Here is a 16,628-nt window from a genome sequence, read left to right as displayed (position 1 = left end):
AGTTCCCGTATAAGACAAGTCACGTCAGCATATGTGGCATCATCGCAGCAACATGGCGGACGTTAGTGAAGAGGCCGCGGACGGAATCCGTGAAACCGATTTGAACGAAGATATCATTTCTGGTGCTATTGGTACCAGTGCAACCACACGAATTGATTTTGTAGAGAATGATCCACAAAATTTTCCAGGCATGGACGAAATGTTAAAAGTAGCTACAGATTTACAAGATACATCTGGACGTACGATTCAATTGACGGTCGACGATTCCAATGAGTCACCCAGATTAGAATTGGAAAGTTCCGGTAAGAAAATAACTACGATGTTTTGAACAGAACTAAATTTTGATGGAGAAACACAACGATTTTTCCTGTTTTTTTTTTTGCCTCTTTTTTTTCCGCTGGTATGATAGTATCCTCAATCGAATGTTCCCAATGTGAAGTATGAATTCGAAGTCTACTGTTTTTCACTTCTCTGGGCTAAGCTTAAAGGGAAAGTACGGTCTAGAAAAGTATACCAATACCAAAAGTTCCTTGCTTGCATCGTCCTAACTGGCTATTCATTTGAGCTAGTAGCAAGGAGAGTGCTACTTATTAAATTCTCAACTTGGATTTTAGCTAGCCGAGAGGGTGTAATACATCCATTTATGTTTCAAATAAAGCGTGGCTCGTCTTTAGGGGAAGGAGATACCTCTGTTGAGGAGAAAGGGAGAGAAAGTCAGGGAAATGAGTTTCAAGAAGAAATGTGGACCCACTCAGTTGCTCACGTCTTGGAAATTACGAGGGGTTCTCTTGCAGTAACTGTCAAAAGCAACCTACAGAGAACAAGAATGTATGCTCCTAAGAATTAAATGCACTAGGACACCGACTTGATTTGAAAGGCAAAGGCTTTTTCTACAAACAAATCTAAGCTGTGGAGTGATAGTTATTTTGCTAAAGAAGACCCCAGTGCCCAGGACCAATTCATTTCACATTGATAGCTTGGAATGGGGCAAATTATTCATGCAGTTACAGGAACCCAGCTTTGGTGCATAACTGAACACAAGCCATTTGGAACTAAGAACAGCCCAATTGGCATGCAACAAGTTAGAAATGATAGACTTGAAGATCATTCTTCATATGCGTAAATACAGACAAAATTGATTAGAAACAGTTAGTTGCCAAAATTAATGTAGACAAAAGATAAAGGTAAAGTCTGTTTATAAGCCTAGTGGCCCATCAGGCCGGTGCTTAACTCCGGTTTCTGTAGCTTGAAGTGACTAGGAGTATTTCTACTCCCCCCTGGGTGGGATGCCAGTCCGTCACAGGGTTACCCCCAGCATTAAATTGCTGGTACCCATTTAAACACCTGGGTGAAGAGAGGCACTGTGAGATTAAAGTGTCTTGCCTAAGAGCACAACACAATGTCCCCGGCCAGGCTCGAACCCAGACCACTTGATCTGGAGTTGAGCGCACCAACCATGAGGCCACTGTGCCTCCACAATGCAGACAAAAGGTAGAAGTTAATTGTTATGAATTAATTTTGTTTGTTTCAGCATTTACCTTTAATTTGCAATGGTGTTTTAATCTTTATTGTTTAGAATTAGCTTCAACTCAGTATCTTCCATTCTAAAGTGTTTGAAATGTCACAACTTGGGAGAAGTAGAGCTTTGTTATTTTCAATGCATGCCAGAGAGTCGCCTCTGTCTACGGTGTTTACATTAGGAATTACCTTAATATAATTGAAGCTAAAATGAAACTTTCTGCTTCTTTTAAAATTATAAGCATGGCATAATTAGGTGAAGTAGTTGCTTGAAAATTTACTTGGTGGACTCTTAACAGATTTAGGAAAGACAAGATATATTTATAAACTGGTTGAAAAAGCACATGATGTTAAAAATCTGCTTTGGTCAAGGGTTGTGATGGAAAATTTACCACACACGGTGTACCACCGCTTCAGTTTATTCACTTACAATAAAATGGTTTGAAAAATTTCATATAATAAATAACTGAAATTTGTGTTGAATATGGAAAAAATAAGCATAGCTTTCAGTTCGAAGCGAGGCAAATTACTAGAGGCCAGTTACTAGTGGCGTTCCATAAGGTTCTATTTTGGGTCCCATCCTTTTCTTGTTGCATATCAATGACCTTCCACTTACAATACCTGATTGCAATGTGGATATTTACGCAGATAACACAACACTATGGATAGCTAATTCTAATAATCCCTTGCATATCTAACACGGACTTCAGGGAAGTCTCAACCAAGCGAATCACTGGTTCTTGGAAAACAAGGTGGTCCCAAACGCAAAGAAAACTAAACAGCTTAACCTTACGTTGTGAGGCACTGAAATCAAAGAGGCCGTAAATGAAAAGGTGCTTGGTGTGAAGATAGACAAGCATCTTAATTAGAATAGCCATACAGATTACATGATTACTAATTTAAATTCTAGGGTAAATCTTCTTAAAAAAGTCAGAAAGTATCCGAATCTATCACTTAGGATTTTGCTATACAATGCTTTAATGAAACCAATCTTTGAATATTGTTGTTCAGCGTGGGGAAACACTAAGATCGATAATTTACAAAGGCTCCTTAGAATTAAAAAACGTTGTGCCAGAGTAATTTTAAATGCAGACACTGAAAGAACAGTCAACTGGCCTTTTTAAGAGATTAGGTTGGATCCCCATTAGTGACATAATAGAGCATAGAAAATTGTGTATTATGCATAACATTATCCTTGGGAAATTTTAATCATTATATTCGTTATGTTAAAAACAGACATAATTACACAACTCGGGCGTCAACTTATTTGGACTTATCTATACCATTTTTTAGTACAGTGACCGGCAAACGTTCATTTCTTTCAAGTGGCACTAGATTATGGAACAACCAAGACAGTCCTACAAGGGGTCTCACTTCCCTTTGTAAATTTAGAAATCAACTATACAAGAAATATACAGATCGGAACTCTAGAGTGGATAATTTTAACATAAGCAGGAATTTTAATCAATTTTCAATTTTTATTTGTATTTTTCTTTGTATTTTTGCCATTTATGTTATGTTCAATTTGGATTATTTGTTTCAGTTGTTTGCATGGACCAGAATGAGAAGTACTGGTTCTACCCATAATTGTGTTTATCCAATAAAGTCATTATCTTATCTTATCTAAGGTCAACAAGGAAAACTTACATGCCTGTATATCTCGCTGGAAGTCTTCATTTTTGCAGGGTTTGACAAGCTGTCCTGGCATCTTATTTTTGCCGGCTAACTTTTCTTTAACATTTCACTTTCCGGTAGCTTGTGGAGGCTTACTCATTTTCCTTTTGAATTTTGGTATGTATTTTAACATTCAACCACATGACAGTTCACCTCATTTCAATTATTGGGAGTATTAGAAATTGTCTTCACAAAGGTCAAACAATTCAACAAGGACAAAGCGCTGAACAAAATTTGACTATTGCTACATCACAACTGACGTAATATCCAAGATGGCATTTTTCTAACCTTGAAAGTTGTAAAAATGAGCAACAAAGTGCTCTTGTTGCCAATACAAAGCAAACTGGGCAAAATGGCTCTTATTTTCGAACTCCTGAGGAAGAAGTCTTCTCTTTGAGATAAACTTTTTCTAGACTGTACTTTCCCTTTAAGTGCGTTTGAGTTCCATCTTAGCATGAAATTTTTAATATATGCAAATCATCAGAAGAAAATATGTGATAAATACATGTTCAATATGTGATCAAGATGGTGGCTAAAGGTCCCAAGTGTGCTCCGCTTTCATTATCGTCATTCTCTTATGCTGCAAGCTCGTTTTATTACTTGTGAGTAGTCTTTACATCAACCGAACAACTATGAGCCTCATATGCGAGAACAAGCCATATTCGACAGGTATTTTATCTGGCGGCAACGCACATGGAACTCAGTATGGCATGCGACATGTTATTGTCCTTTGGGTGTTCTCGAAAGCAAAGCTCACATATTATCCTAATTCCTTGGCCACTTATTCTACGAGGAGAATTATACTTTCTGGAGATGTAGAACTAAATCCTGGAATGATTAATGGCAATGGTAATGGTACAAAGACAGGAATAAAGCAAAAGCAACGAAATATTAACATCGCACATTTGAATGTTCACTTGCTGAAGAACAAAGAGCACTACATCCTGGCAAAGGACTTGGCAAAGAAGCATAAACTGGATATCTTCATCATTTCAGAGTCCTGGTTAACAGACTCTGTCTCCGATTTAGAGGTCAAATTCCCTGGATTTTCCTTGGTTAGATTAGACCGAAACTATAAGATCGGAGGAGGTGTTTGTGCATATGTAAACAACAGCTTTAAATGCGTCAAACTTGCTGAATTATCATACATATCGGATACTGGACTGCACCAATTATGGCTGAAAGTACAAATCAAGAACTTTAAGTCATTTATTATCTGTATGGCCTATCGTACCGATGATGTACCTGTCACCTGTTTCGAGACTGACCTCAGCTTCACGCTCACCTCAGCCATGACATTTAACATTCCTCTTTTTGTGCTGGGTGACCTAAATTGTAATTTACTTTGACCCAATGAACCTGAACTGAAGGCAGTATTAGACTTTTGCAACTGCTTCAACCTCACACAGGTTATTAATGAAGAAACAAGGTTAACTAAGAACTCCACGAGATTTCTGGATGCGATACACACTAACGGGAAACATCTCATCATGGAAATGAAAGTAGTGGCTCACTCAATAAGCAACCATGAACTTATCATTGCGACTCTAAACCAGAAGAAACCTCGTACTAAGTCTATTTACATTACAACAAGGAGCTTCAAAAATTACGACAAAGTAGCATTTCTCAAGGATGTTTCAAATGCCCCCTGGTCAGTTATAGGTACTTTTGATGATGTTGAAGACAAATTGAATGCTTTTAATATTCTGTTCAACCAAGTCCTTGACCAGCATGTGCCCATTAAAACCATCAAAGTGAGAACTCGCCCCTGTCCATTTATTAATGACAACGTTCGTGCGTTAATGAATGATCCCGCCCTCTGGTTGGGCTGTGAGAATTTCGGAAATGAAATGAAACGAGAATTAGGACTTGCTCTAAAGACCTTTGTGGAAGACCAGATCAGGAAAAATGCAAATGATACTAACACTATGTGGAGGACCATATGATTGTGCATACCTAAGAAATCAGCGAGCGCAAAAGTCTTTTGTAAAGATGACAAGACTATGGCAAATGAATTCAATCAATTCTTCACTTCAGTTGGAAAAACAACACTTGACAAAATTCAATCACTCGCCGAGGAATGTAGACATACTCCTTTATATACATCCTTTGTTCTGATACATTTTCCTCTCTCGGAACAATTCACACTTCACAACGTTGAGTGCTGTGAAATTAAACGAGTTGTAAAGTCGCTAGCTAACAACAAAGCACTTGGCACTGACAAAATACCACCCTGTGTCCTTAAGGAGTCTGCTCCCGCTATTATTCCATCTATCACCTCCATTATAAACAGTTCATTTAACAGTGGTGTTTTCCCTAGTGTCTGGAAAATGGCTGAGATGTGTCCAATTCCAAAAGAAGGCGACCCTGAAGAAGCGAGTAATAGCAGACCGATTTCCCCATTACCTATTCTTTCAAAGGTGTGTGAAAAAGTTGTGCTCGACGAACTCACATCATACCTGACAGAAAAGCAAAGACTTGCATTCCATCAAAGTTGAAATAAAAAGTGGCAGGCAACTGAAACTTCATTGGTGTCCTCTACAGATGCCATCTTATGAGTGATTGATCAGACTAAAGTTACTGCAGTAGTGTATCTGGATATGTGCAAGGCCTTTGACAGTATGAAACATGAAATCCTATTAAATAAACTCAAGAACATTGGTCTCCCCTCATCTGCATTAACATGGTTTTGTAGCTACCTATCCTAGAGATCTCAGGTAGTTCACATAAACTCAACACAGTCAAACGCTTTTCCTGTTGTTTGAGGTGTCCCTCAAGGCAGCATACTTGGAGCTCTATTGTTCAGTATCTATGTAAATGACTTGCCAGCAGTCAGTCAGAAATGCTCAACTGAGTGCTATGTTGACGATACTAAACTTCTTTAGTCTTTCAGGGTTGGGGATGCTGACAAAGCAAAGGACATTATCCATAAGGATTTACATCTAATCCAAAATTGGTGTTTAGATAATTGTCTTCTACTCAACCCTGAAAAGACAAAGCTCGTGCTCTTTAGTAGCCGGCTGATGAGTCGTAGATTACCTAATTTTAAGCTTTCATTGCTCGTAAAAGGAACTCGCGCTGTCAGAGTCCGTCAAGGATCCTGGGTTAACATTCGACCCTACTTTGTCATTTAACAACCACATCTCAGTGACAGTCTCATCTTGCATGAGTATATTAGCTCAGATCAGTCGGGCAAAGCACGCATTTAACTCCAATGCGCTTGTTTTCTATTGCTCTTCAGTCTGGTCTAACACCTCTGCCAGTAATATGCAAAAACTACAAATTGTTCAGAACTTCGCAGCTCGGATAGTTAGTGGTGTAAAGAAATTTGAACACATAACTCCATCACTTAAGAAATTGGAGTGGCTCCCTGTAAAAAAGCAGGTTTACTTCCGAGATGCTATTCTCGTATTCAGGTGCATGACGGACCGTGCCCCGACCTATCTGATGTCACAGTTTGCCACAAGAAGGCAGATATCTGACCGAATAACAAGAAACTCCCAACAACTTAATATTCCTTTATTTAAAACCACTGCTGGTCAGAGATCGTTTCACTACAGGATGGTAAAATTATGGAACTCATTAGACAGTGATTTGAAACTGTGTAAAGACCTCACTAACTTTAAGAAAACTCTAAAATCAAGGATGTTGAATGAGTTTCTTTCAACAAAATAGTTTTAACTTATAGTTTTATATTTTTTACTATACATGTATATCTTTTATTCTTATTGTTTTGTACTGTTCACTGAAAAACCCTTTCAGGGAGTGTTCATTAAACTTATTACTTATTACTAAAAGGTCAGAACATCAAAACAAGACATTTTGCATTAATACCTAGTTGGCAGACTAATAAGTCAAGGAAATTCAAATTGTAACAAGTCTCAGAAGACCTCCAACCAGAAGAAGCACTGCAGAGAGAAAAAGAGAACTGATTTTGCTCAATTGTCTATGGTAGAGTGACATTTTCCTATTGCGTGTAGGTGAAACATTGAGCAGAGTAGCAGTCAGCACTTTGGGTCTTATGTCAACAACACTCAGAAATGTGTTTTTTGACGTCACCATTTCCTTTCACTCCTCTGTGTTAATTTTTGTATACAATATTTTAATGTGTTGATGCTGTACAGAACTGCTCGAGGTATTGTAAGTTTTAACACTGTAATAAGTGTGTACTTTATAAGAGATGTTTATCAAAATTCCCCATCTTTCATTGACTCAACAGGGCCTTCCTCATCACCCCCATGGCAGGCACCTGCAGGAGCTTATCAAAATGGTCATCCTTCACCTCAAGCTGTCATCCGACCAGGCACTGCTCAGAAAATAGATCACTTGAAGAAATGGAGTATTTCAACATACAAGTATACTAGGCAGTATCTTTCTGAGAGATTTGGTAAAGGTACAAGGACTGTAGATACTGAACTTGAAGGACAAATTCTTTTGTTAAAGGAAACCCAAGTTAAGTATGTTAATGTATTAAAACTAGCAAAACAGATGACAAACCATTTCCAAAACATGGTGCAAAGTCAGAGAAGTCTTGCTGATGCCTTTGCAGATTTAGGGATGAAGTCACCTGAGCTCCAGGATGAATTCAACTATAATGCTGAATCTCAGAGATCACTGGTCAAGAATGGGGAAGTTCTACTTGGAGCACTCAATTTTTTTACATCAAATTTGACAACTCTGGTGCACAAAACTATGGAAGACTCCATCATGACCGTGAAAGCATATGAATCTGCCAGAATAGAATATGATGCTTACAGAACAGACCTAGAATCCACCCAAGTTGGACCAAGAACAGCAGGGACAACTGTGAAAGCTGAGGAGGCAAAGCAACAATTTGATGTTCAAAAGGAGAAATTTGACAGACTCCGTGGTGATTTAGCAATCAAACTAAGATTTTTAGAAGAAAACAAGGTATGGAAAATGCATCAGCCTTTTTTTTCACAACATCAAGGCATTTTCATAGGCTACAGGCAAGATTTCAATTATAATTTAGGAAAATTTTGGGAGCTCATCCTTGCAAAATGGCTTATGGTATTGGTCTTGCTTAGCAAAACTCCTTCAGTTACTCAATTAAGCAAATTTCTCTTGGACAGCTGCTAAAGATTCATGTACCGTATTTATCTGTGTATAAGTTGACCTTTTATGACCAAAAAATCAGCCCAAAATATCACCCCCAACTTATGCATGGGTCATATACAAAGACCTGACCTGAGCAATCCAAGAAATTAGCATAACAATTGTCTGAAGTCCATTAGGAAAACTGAGTTTAGAAAACCAGTTCTACCGTATTTATCTGTGTATAAGTCGACCCCATGTATAAGTTGACCCTCCATTTTCAAGGTCAAAAATCGGATTTTTCTTGATTTCTAGTAAAGAAAAGTTCAAAAGGAGACCAATAGAAATTTCCTAAATGGCTGATCTCTTATTTCTGAGAATGTATTGAAAACACGGTGAATTAAAAAAAACTGCAGAGCAAAATGTAACCGTGTGCTGTGAAGTTTAGTAGCACTTGTTTACATCACCACGATTTAAGCATATACGAGCACTTCCATTTACTGGAGAAGTAATTTACCATATTTTGTAAATTGCTTTGAAAATGAAATCTTCATGCATTTAAAACCTTTTGAAGGGAGATTTAGTAGACTGAAGGAACACCGAAGAGCTTTGAAAGATCACTCAATGAAAACACTGCCATCTTGGAAACTACACAATAACATAATTGGTCCACGCATGCAACAAACAAGACCGTACGAGAAAACAGCATTTGCTGTAATTGTTCGATGAAAACAAGAATTCAGCACCGAAGACAGCAGCGAAGCTGCAAGGAAAAATGTCTGCTCTACAGATCAGAAGATACAATAGAAATCAGGCCCACTAGGTTTCTGTTTAAGCCACGTAAAATTTATTATTTCAAACTTTTTCATCAATGAAAAATGCGCTGAAAACTGACCAAATTCAAACACAATTAGAACTGGTTTTGTGAAATCGGTTTTCCTTATGGACTTCAGGCAATTGTTATGCTAATTTCTTGGATTGCTTGGGTCAGGTCTTTGTCTATGATGCGTGTACACGTTTAGGGTGATTTTTTGCGTTGATTTTTCAGTCATAAAGGGTCGACTTATACACTGATAAATATGGTAGTTGTGTTTGAGTTTCATCAGTTTTCAACGCATTCTTCATCAACAAAAAAGTTTGAAATAATAAATTTTACATGGCTAAAACAGAAATCTACTGGAGCTGATTTCCGTTGTATCTTCTGATCTGTAGGGCAGACGTTTTTCCTTACAGCTTCGCTGCTGAACTCTCATTTTCATTGAAGGCTTACAGTGTTTTCATTTAAAGCTCTTTGGTGTTCCTTCGGTCTACTAAATCTCCTTTCAAACTCAACATTAAGATAAAGGTTATTTAAACGCATGCAGAAAATTTATCTTCAAAGCAATTTACAAAATAGGGTAATTTCCTTCTTGAGTAAATCAAAGTGCTCATATATGCTTAAATCGTAAATTGTGGTGATGTAAACAAGTGCTACTAAACTTCACAGCACATGGTTACATTTTGCTCTGCAGTTTTTCCTAATTCATCGTTTTTTCAATATATTACCAGAAACAAGAGATCAACCATTGGGGAAATTTCTGTCAGTCTGAATTTTTCTCATTCGAAATGACGTTTCGAGCGTTAGCCCTTCATCGGAATGGTTTGGCACATGCACAAAGATAAACGACAGAAAGGTTTTCACTGCAATCCGCCAAAAAATTTTGACAATTTATCTTCAAATGATGAAAAAAAGATTAAGGTTAAGATCCAATACAGTCTCATTTGGTCAATTTGCAGTGGACAGGGGCAGTTTTGGTTTGCCAATTTTCAGATCAAAAGAAGTAATCTTCCCCTAGATAATGCTGTTGCAGTGGCATGGCAGGATGTAGCTGCATTAGTTAATTGATGAAAATTGGCAATATCTGTGGCAGAATTCACCAGCGAACCTGTGTTTACTTTTATTCCTACAGTTGCCATCTTGTGTAAGCTAGCGATACATGGCTGCAGCAGTAAAAGACAAAATAGCGTGATATAAATGGTCATAATTGCCATATTTGTCTTGATATGTGATATGTGGTACATGGCTGCAATGGTAAAACACAAACTGGCACAATATAAATGGAAACTTCTATCTCATGTATTTGAAAAATGGCACATGTGATCATCAAATTTTGCAAATTGGCTACTTAAATAATCTTTTTGATATGAGAAAATAAAAGCCTTTGGAAAGGTTGAATTAGCCTCTGTTACCACCTTAATGATATACATGAAAAAATTTCTCAGTTCTGATTGGTTAAGATGAATGCATTTTTCAGTTAATTCAGTGCAGAAGAGAGTTAATTCAGTGCAAAGAAAGAAACAAACCAGACATTCTGATTGGTGAGAATTATTGGTTAATGTCAAGGTCAATGTCAGTTGCAGGGTTTGAATAAATTATTTTTGCATGCGATGCGTGCGCTTTTCTTCTGCGTTGTTATGAGAAGCTACCTCGTATTTTTTCACGTATATTATTAATAGATAATCACATGATATTCTCGTGCAATTTGGAATAAATAAGCACTAGTAAATTTTTCCAAAGACCACAAATTGCACTCACCCTATTGGCTCATGCAATTTTGTTAGTCTTTGAAAAAATTTACTCGTGCTTATTTAATTGCACTCGAAATCATGTGATTACCTATACTAATTGTATTGAATACACCTTACTGTTACAGCCTTTTCACTCACTTGACTCTTTTTTTTTTTTTTCCCTTAAAAAAAAAAGAGAGTTCAACTCCCACTGGACTAATTTGGAAGACCAATATAGCCGAATTTTTGCTATTTATGAACACCAGTATGGCTGCTGTGATGTCATATGAAATTTTGCTTGTCTGAGTTTCCATAATATTCATTGGATATTATAGGTTATTTTGTGTTCTCTGGCTTAAATTCTCATTCTGCAAATTCCTGGGGCTCAAAATGTATTTTAAAAAAAGTCAAAGGGAAGCTTAAGGTCCAGTTTCTGTTGTTGTTGTTGTTGTTTTTTTTTTTTTACAATGGTTACAAACTAGAGTCCAGTTGTACCAGCTGTTGCCTGAGCATTGCAACTCCCTTTTTCATCTAACTCAAAATCATTTAGACTTTGTATATGGATTTTGGTCCCATTAATGCAATGGGCCAAGTAAATTCTGAAGGCCACTTTTCAAAGTAGAGAAGAAAGTTTGATTTGATTTTCAATGTTAACTTTTGAATGTGGTCTGTTACAAATATGTATGTCCATATCTTCTGTTTACGATGTGATCATAGCAATACCCAAAGGGGTTCTTAATGTGTAATTTTGATCATCAAAGAGTTGGTTTAAGTAATCATTTCTTTTGTGGTTATGTTTGAATCTTGTTCAAGCTTTATTTTTATGAACTGGATTTGTGTTCACTATTGATGTAATTTCCTTTCGTGCATCCACAGGTGAAAGTGATGCACAAGCAGTTGTTGCTCTTTCAAAATGCAATTAGTGCTTATTTTGCTGGAAACAAACAAGCCTTGGATAGCTGTATAAAGGAATTCCACATTAAAATCAAGAACAATGAAGGCAAACAGCCATCTTTCCTGGAGCACTGATGTCGTTGAAAAGTTTGTTATCTGGGGCTGCTAGTCGAAGACTCAGTAAGCTACATGTATACATAAAGAGATGTTTGGAATTTTTGTCTGGTTAAATTTGACTGTGTTGATGAAGAAAGCAAAAACACTACAAAGTGAAATGGGAATAGGAATTATGATTACTATGTAGTATGAAAATTTTGTGAGTAAAAGTTTTCAAGACTTTCATGGATTGTCCTCAGTGCACAAAAATGCATTAAGTTCCAGCAGAAAAAAACCGCATTAATTTGCTCTTGTCAGTTTGGTAATGAAGTTGTCAATTTAAGTTTATAATATTAAGGGTCAGCTGGACTCAAAATATCAATGAATGAATTATCCACTGTGTAATTTTCATCTGTATGAGTCAGCAAGTAATATAATTTGAGAATGTTTCATTTCATTTCATGCTAGAGTTTGCAAAGTCCTGCTTGTCAAACAGGAAGCTGTAGAATTAGTTCCCAGAGGACAATCCAGTCCTCTGGAATGCCAATGTTTGCAAGACAAAGACAACAAATTGCAGATCCTTAAAGGAATGACTCTGGTAAATTTCATGCTATTTGGTAGATATTGGTTTATCCTTTCTTCATGACAGTAAAACATGACCAGTCAAGCTAATTAAGATTGAAATTCCAAAGAGAAACCATTGTAACTGTTAGCTAGAATAAAATGTAACTTTTGGTATTGTTTTAGATGGAACCAGCCATTTAAAACTGGTGTGACCAGAGTATCACTTGAACAAATTACAGGTACTTAGGCCGCAATTGTTTCTTTAGCCCCAACAGGAGATGCTTAAAAAGCAAATTGACTTTCAGGCCGACCAACAGTAAATATAGAAAAAAAACTGACTCTCACCAAGATTTCTTATGGAGTAGTTGGTATGAAGAAACAGGAAAATCTATGAGGAGAGCACTTAAACTTAGTCGTGAGTGACTAACAACAGTTGTGACAATCATTTTCAAAGGTGAAACTTAATCACACTGTACTATAAGTAGCGACAGTAATGACAGCAAGTCTCCTGGAAATGGCAATTACCACTCTTCGTACACAATGTTACTACTTTAATAACTGATATTCTTTTATTTAGAGATAATAATGGTGTATTTAGCACTACTCAATTCATAAGATATTAACAACTACTCACCTCAGTAGAGGTGGCTAATGGTGGATGCTTACAAAGCCCTAAAGTGGGGAGGTAGATATTCCTCACTCATTGTCACTAAGGTGAATAGCTGATTTTGTAGATACCAAAACTGAGAGGATGAAGCGGAAAAAAGGGTTTTCAGCTGGTTTGTTCATGCAGTGATAACAACATATTCGGGTGCAAATCCTGGGCGTGTTGCTGCCTGAGAAGACAATCAGAGCAAGTTTGCAAGTGCCGTACACTGTTCAAGTATATACTAAGCTAGTTTACTCTCTCAGGTGGTTACAGAGATGTGCACGCCCAGATTGGCCAAGAATTGTGTAATCTCTTTATCTATCTATCTACTCTTTTATGAGTAGATAGATAGATAGATAGATAGATAGATAGTTTTAAACTATCTATCTAAATTATCTATCTATCTATCTAAACTATCTATCTATCTATCTATCTATCTATCTATCTATCTATCTATCTATCTATCTATCTATCTATCTATCTATCTATCTATCTATCTATCAAGTATATACTAAGTCCGCGGCTTTCCCAGCCGGCTTAAAACATGGAGGATTGCAGAAGAAAAATACTTGGTAAAGAAAACATTCTATTTGATCTTCCTTCTCCACATCCTGTTCTTGGAGGTGGAAACGACACTAATGATGTCATTATCGCGGCAGCATGTGCCCACCAACAAGTTCTGATGCTGGATATTTCATCCAAAACGATTGAACGGCAAATTTGGCGGAAAGTTCGTTCGAGGGAATTTTGGCCAACGTGCCAACAGGGACCTTACGCAATCAGGACGGCAACGCCAAGGAAGACTTCGATTAAAAAATGAATTTCAACTCTTAGTTAGAACTTCAAAAATGGTTGCAAGAGCTTACTGTCTCATACAGCGCCACAGCTCAACTTCAGCATGACGTATAAAAGTAGCGTTGAGTTCCAAATGGAAATTAAAATAATTTGCCGTCGCGGTTTCGGTTCGCAGACGACGCAAATTTTGGCGATTTCACGTTGTTGTTTTGCATAGGACGGCTAAGAAATGTACAAAATTTCAAAACGCACGTGCTGAGCTGTTGTTCTGCCGATTAGATCTCTTGTTTTTCCACGTCCGTCGTGGTTGCGTAAGGTCCCTATTGAAACTGGAATGACGGCGGTTTTATCACCAATTTGCGAGTAGACAGGGGTACGTTTCTTCTTATTGTTGAAAGACTGACCCTTCATATTCACCGAGAAACGACAAGAATGAGGCAGTCCATTGCTGTCGATGAAAGAGTTACTGTGGCGTTATGGCGATACGAAGCATGCGCAGTAAGCTCTTGGTGCTCAACCTCCCCGCGTATCGGCTGCTAAATCAGTATTTGAGCGCCAGTGTGTGGAATCCTTTATCGGACTTAATAAGTTGTCGATAACTTTTAGTGGTCGATCACAAATAGTTGTCGACAACTAAAATCCCTAGTCTGTGGAGGGCCTAAGAACGCAAAATGCTATAAGGCCAAAAATCGCCACGCACTTTTGCTGACGCTCTGTTCACGTGCAACAGCGATCGGTCAAATTTTTGAGGAAAATACACTGCTACCCTCTGCAATGTTTCCCGAATGGGAAACAGTTTTATTTGAAGGAGGAGGTGTCATGTAACCAATGAGTGCTCGCGTTGTAGGAAAAAATCCATTTATAAAACAAATCCAGGTGTTGAAGAGTGTGGCGGATAAATCTGCAAAAACTGGATAAAATTGACTTTTCTCATGTCCCTGTAGTAAAATGATATTGAGAGCACCTTGTCAATATAAAGAGTAGTTTCGACCGTGATTTCTTGACCAGAATAACAGGCCACCGAACTGCAACTTTAGCCCTCTCCGGCAAAATTCGCTGATTCAAAACAATAAAATGCTTTCTTTTCAAAGCAAAACCTTTTTCTCAAAGCTTACATGATGTGCTGATCACGTCTACTGAGATATTCTGCGAGAAAAAGTTGATTTCAATTACGCGTCGTTGGATGCCTCTGTAAAATTATTTTGAGATGTTTATCGTCTTTCGTTTATCGGCAAGAACTGCAAAGATTAGTAGTAGTAGTGAACTTTATTTGTGTCGTGAAAACCTAGCGCATAGCACTAATTGGGGACACAGGGTAAAAGCTTTAAAAATAAGAAATCTGGAACCTATTTACAGAATTATTTACCTAACCTATTAACAGTTAAACTTATTTATCAATGTCCTAGAGTTAAATATCAACTATTACAGAGCGCACATTTTTTGCATCCATCATCAATCATGACAGTCATGTCCGTTCTCCTGATTTTGCTCTTAAATAAGTAAGTAAGGACTTTATTTATAGAGGGGGACACGTAACAGCTGAAAAGCTGACAAACCTGTGGCCCTCTAACTAGATTATACAGCATTAGATACGTAGGTTGAAATAGGACACTATATAACTGATGCTGGTGTCTGAATAATTGTGGGCAAAAATAAACTGCATCGGTACAACGCTTCCTACAGTCCCCTCCACAGCCCTAATTTGAACTTGTCACGCAACACTCACTCTCTCTCTATCTCTCTCTCTCTCCAAAATTGCATGATGAGACCAAAGAACGACCTGCTCGTAGGTTAAAATTGTGCTTATTGCCGTTCCTTCGTCAGAGACAAAGTCCTAGTTATTATTGTGACCATTAAGGGCCAGAATCAGAAATTCTGTTTGGTTTTTCCTGTGCAAGAAAATGCACAATAGCGTGCAGTTTTTAATTGGCGTAAAGTAATGTGGTGGCATATCCAGGGAACGAGGTTGAGTTTTAGCATCGAGTGTCAGTCAGATTGGAAGTACTGGCCGCGCATCAACTTTAACATCAACCTTGTTACAGTTTATACTCATCTTTCGAGTGAACTTAAATATATTTATTTAAAGTACAAACCTAATACTGTGAATCACTACAATTGTTAACGTACTGATGAAAACAACCCTTGGGAACAGTAAAATTTTTGGCCGATTGTTTAATTCGATTAATTAAAACAACCATCTTATGTAAACATTGGCGATTGAAACCATCGGTAAATAAATATTCTCTGACTAAAAAAAAACTTGTGGAAGTCACTGCCACATACCTTTAATTTCAATCAGTCAAAAAAACTTGGTCTATAAAATGCCTTCTGTGACACATCGTTCCGAGGCAAAAAAAACTTCAAAGGTTTGTTATTTGATGTAAACAAGAGAAATCCTTGTAAATAAAGTCATCACGTTCAAATGCAAATTTTATTGAGTGATCCCGCCTTTCCTCCGGCGATTTTAGTAATTCCAAATTGTCATGGATGGCATCAACTTGTTCCGAAATCTTAGTCTCCATAACTCTCCACGTTCACAAACCATGAAAAGCACTCGACAGCGATTTTGCTAAAACAGCAAATCCCTCAATTCGAACCAATTCAATTAAATCCGCTGATCCACAAATCCGGCCCAAATATAGGCTCAGTGTAGCTTCCTGTTCAGTAACAGATGGTTGCCTCAAAACACTCTTCCATATAATTTTGCAGTGGAAAGCTCTATTTTATCTCGTACAGCCTCTGGACAAAGATACTTTCCGGTCTCCATTCTTCGAACTATTGAAAGTAGATTGAACCAAGAGAAAGTATCATTCTTCAAAGGATAATAAGGTGGGCT

At 37.5% G+C, this 16,628-nt stretch overlaps 1 protein-coding gene and 1 pseudogene across 2 annotated transcripts; both read left to right on the top strand.

Moving 5' to 3' along the window:
• The first annotated feature begins 16 nt into the window (after nt 1-16).
• Nucleotides 17-12,528, top strand: LOC111326068 (arfaptin-2). 2 transcript variants are annotated; one of them, XM_088733769.1, is made up of 4 exons: nt 17-302; nt 7,412-8,103; nt 11,671-11,868; nt 12,253-12,528. In XM_088733769.1, the coding sequence occupies exons 1-3, from the start codon at nt 32-34 to the stop codon at nt 11,821-11,823; spliced, it is 1,116 nt and encodes a 371-aa protein (XP_088589895.1). In that variant the 5' UTR covers nt 17-31; the 3' UTR covers nt 11,824-11,868; nt 12,253-12,528. The 2 variants fall into 2 exon arrangements, with proteins under 2 accessions (XP_088589895.1, XP_022785733.1); XM_022929998.2 differs by having other exon boundaries at nt 11,671-12,528.
• LOC148723549 (uncharacterized) lies at nt 843-6,979 on the top strand (annotated as a pseudogene).
• Nucleotides 12,529-16,628: the final 4,100 nt, after the last annotated feature.

The sequence above is a fragment of the Stylophora pistillata genome, chromosome 9, assembly GCF_964205215.1.
Source record: "Stylophora pistillata chromosome 9, jaStyPist1.2, whole genome shotgun sequence".
Taxonomy (NCBI): domain Eukaryota; kingdom Metazoa; phylum Cnidaria; class Anthozoa; order Scleractinia; family Pocilloporidae; genus Stylophora; species Stylophora pistillata.
Note: the sequence above shows the minus strand (reverse complement) of the source record. Positions and strands in the feature narration are given on the sequence as shown.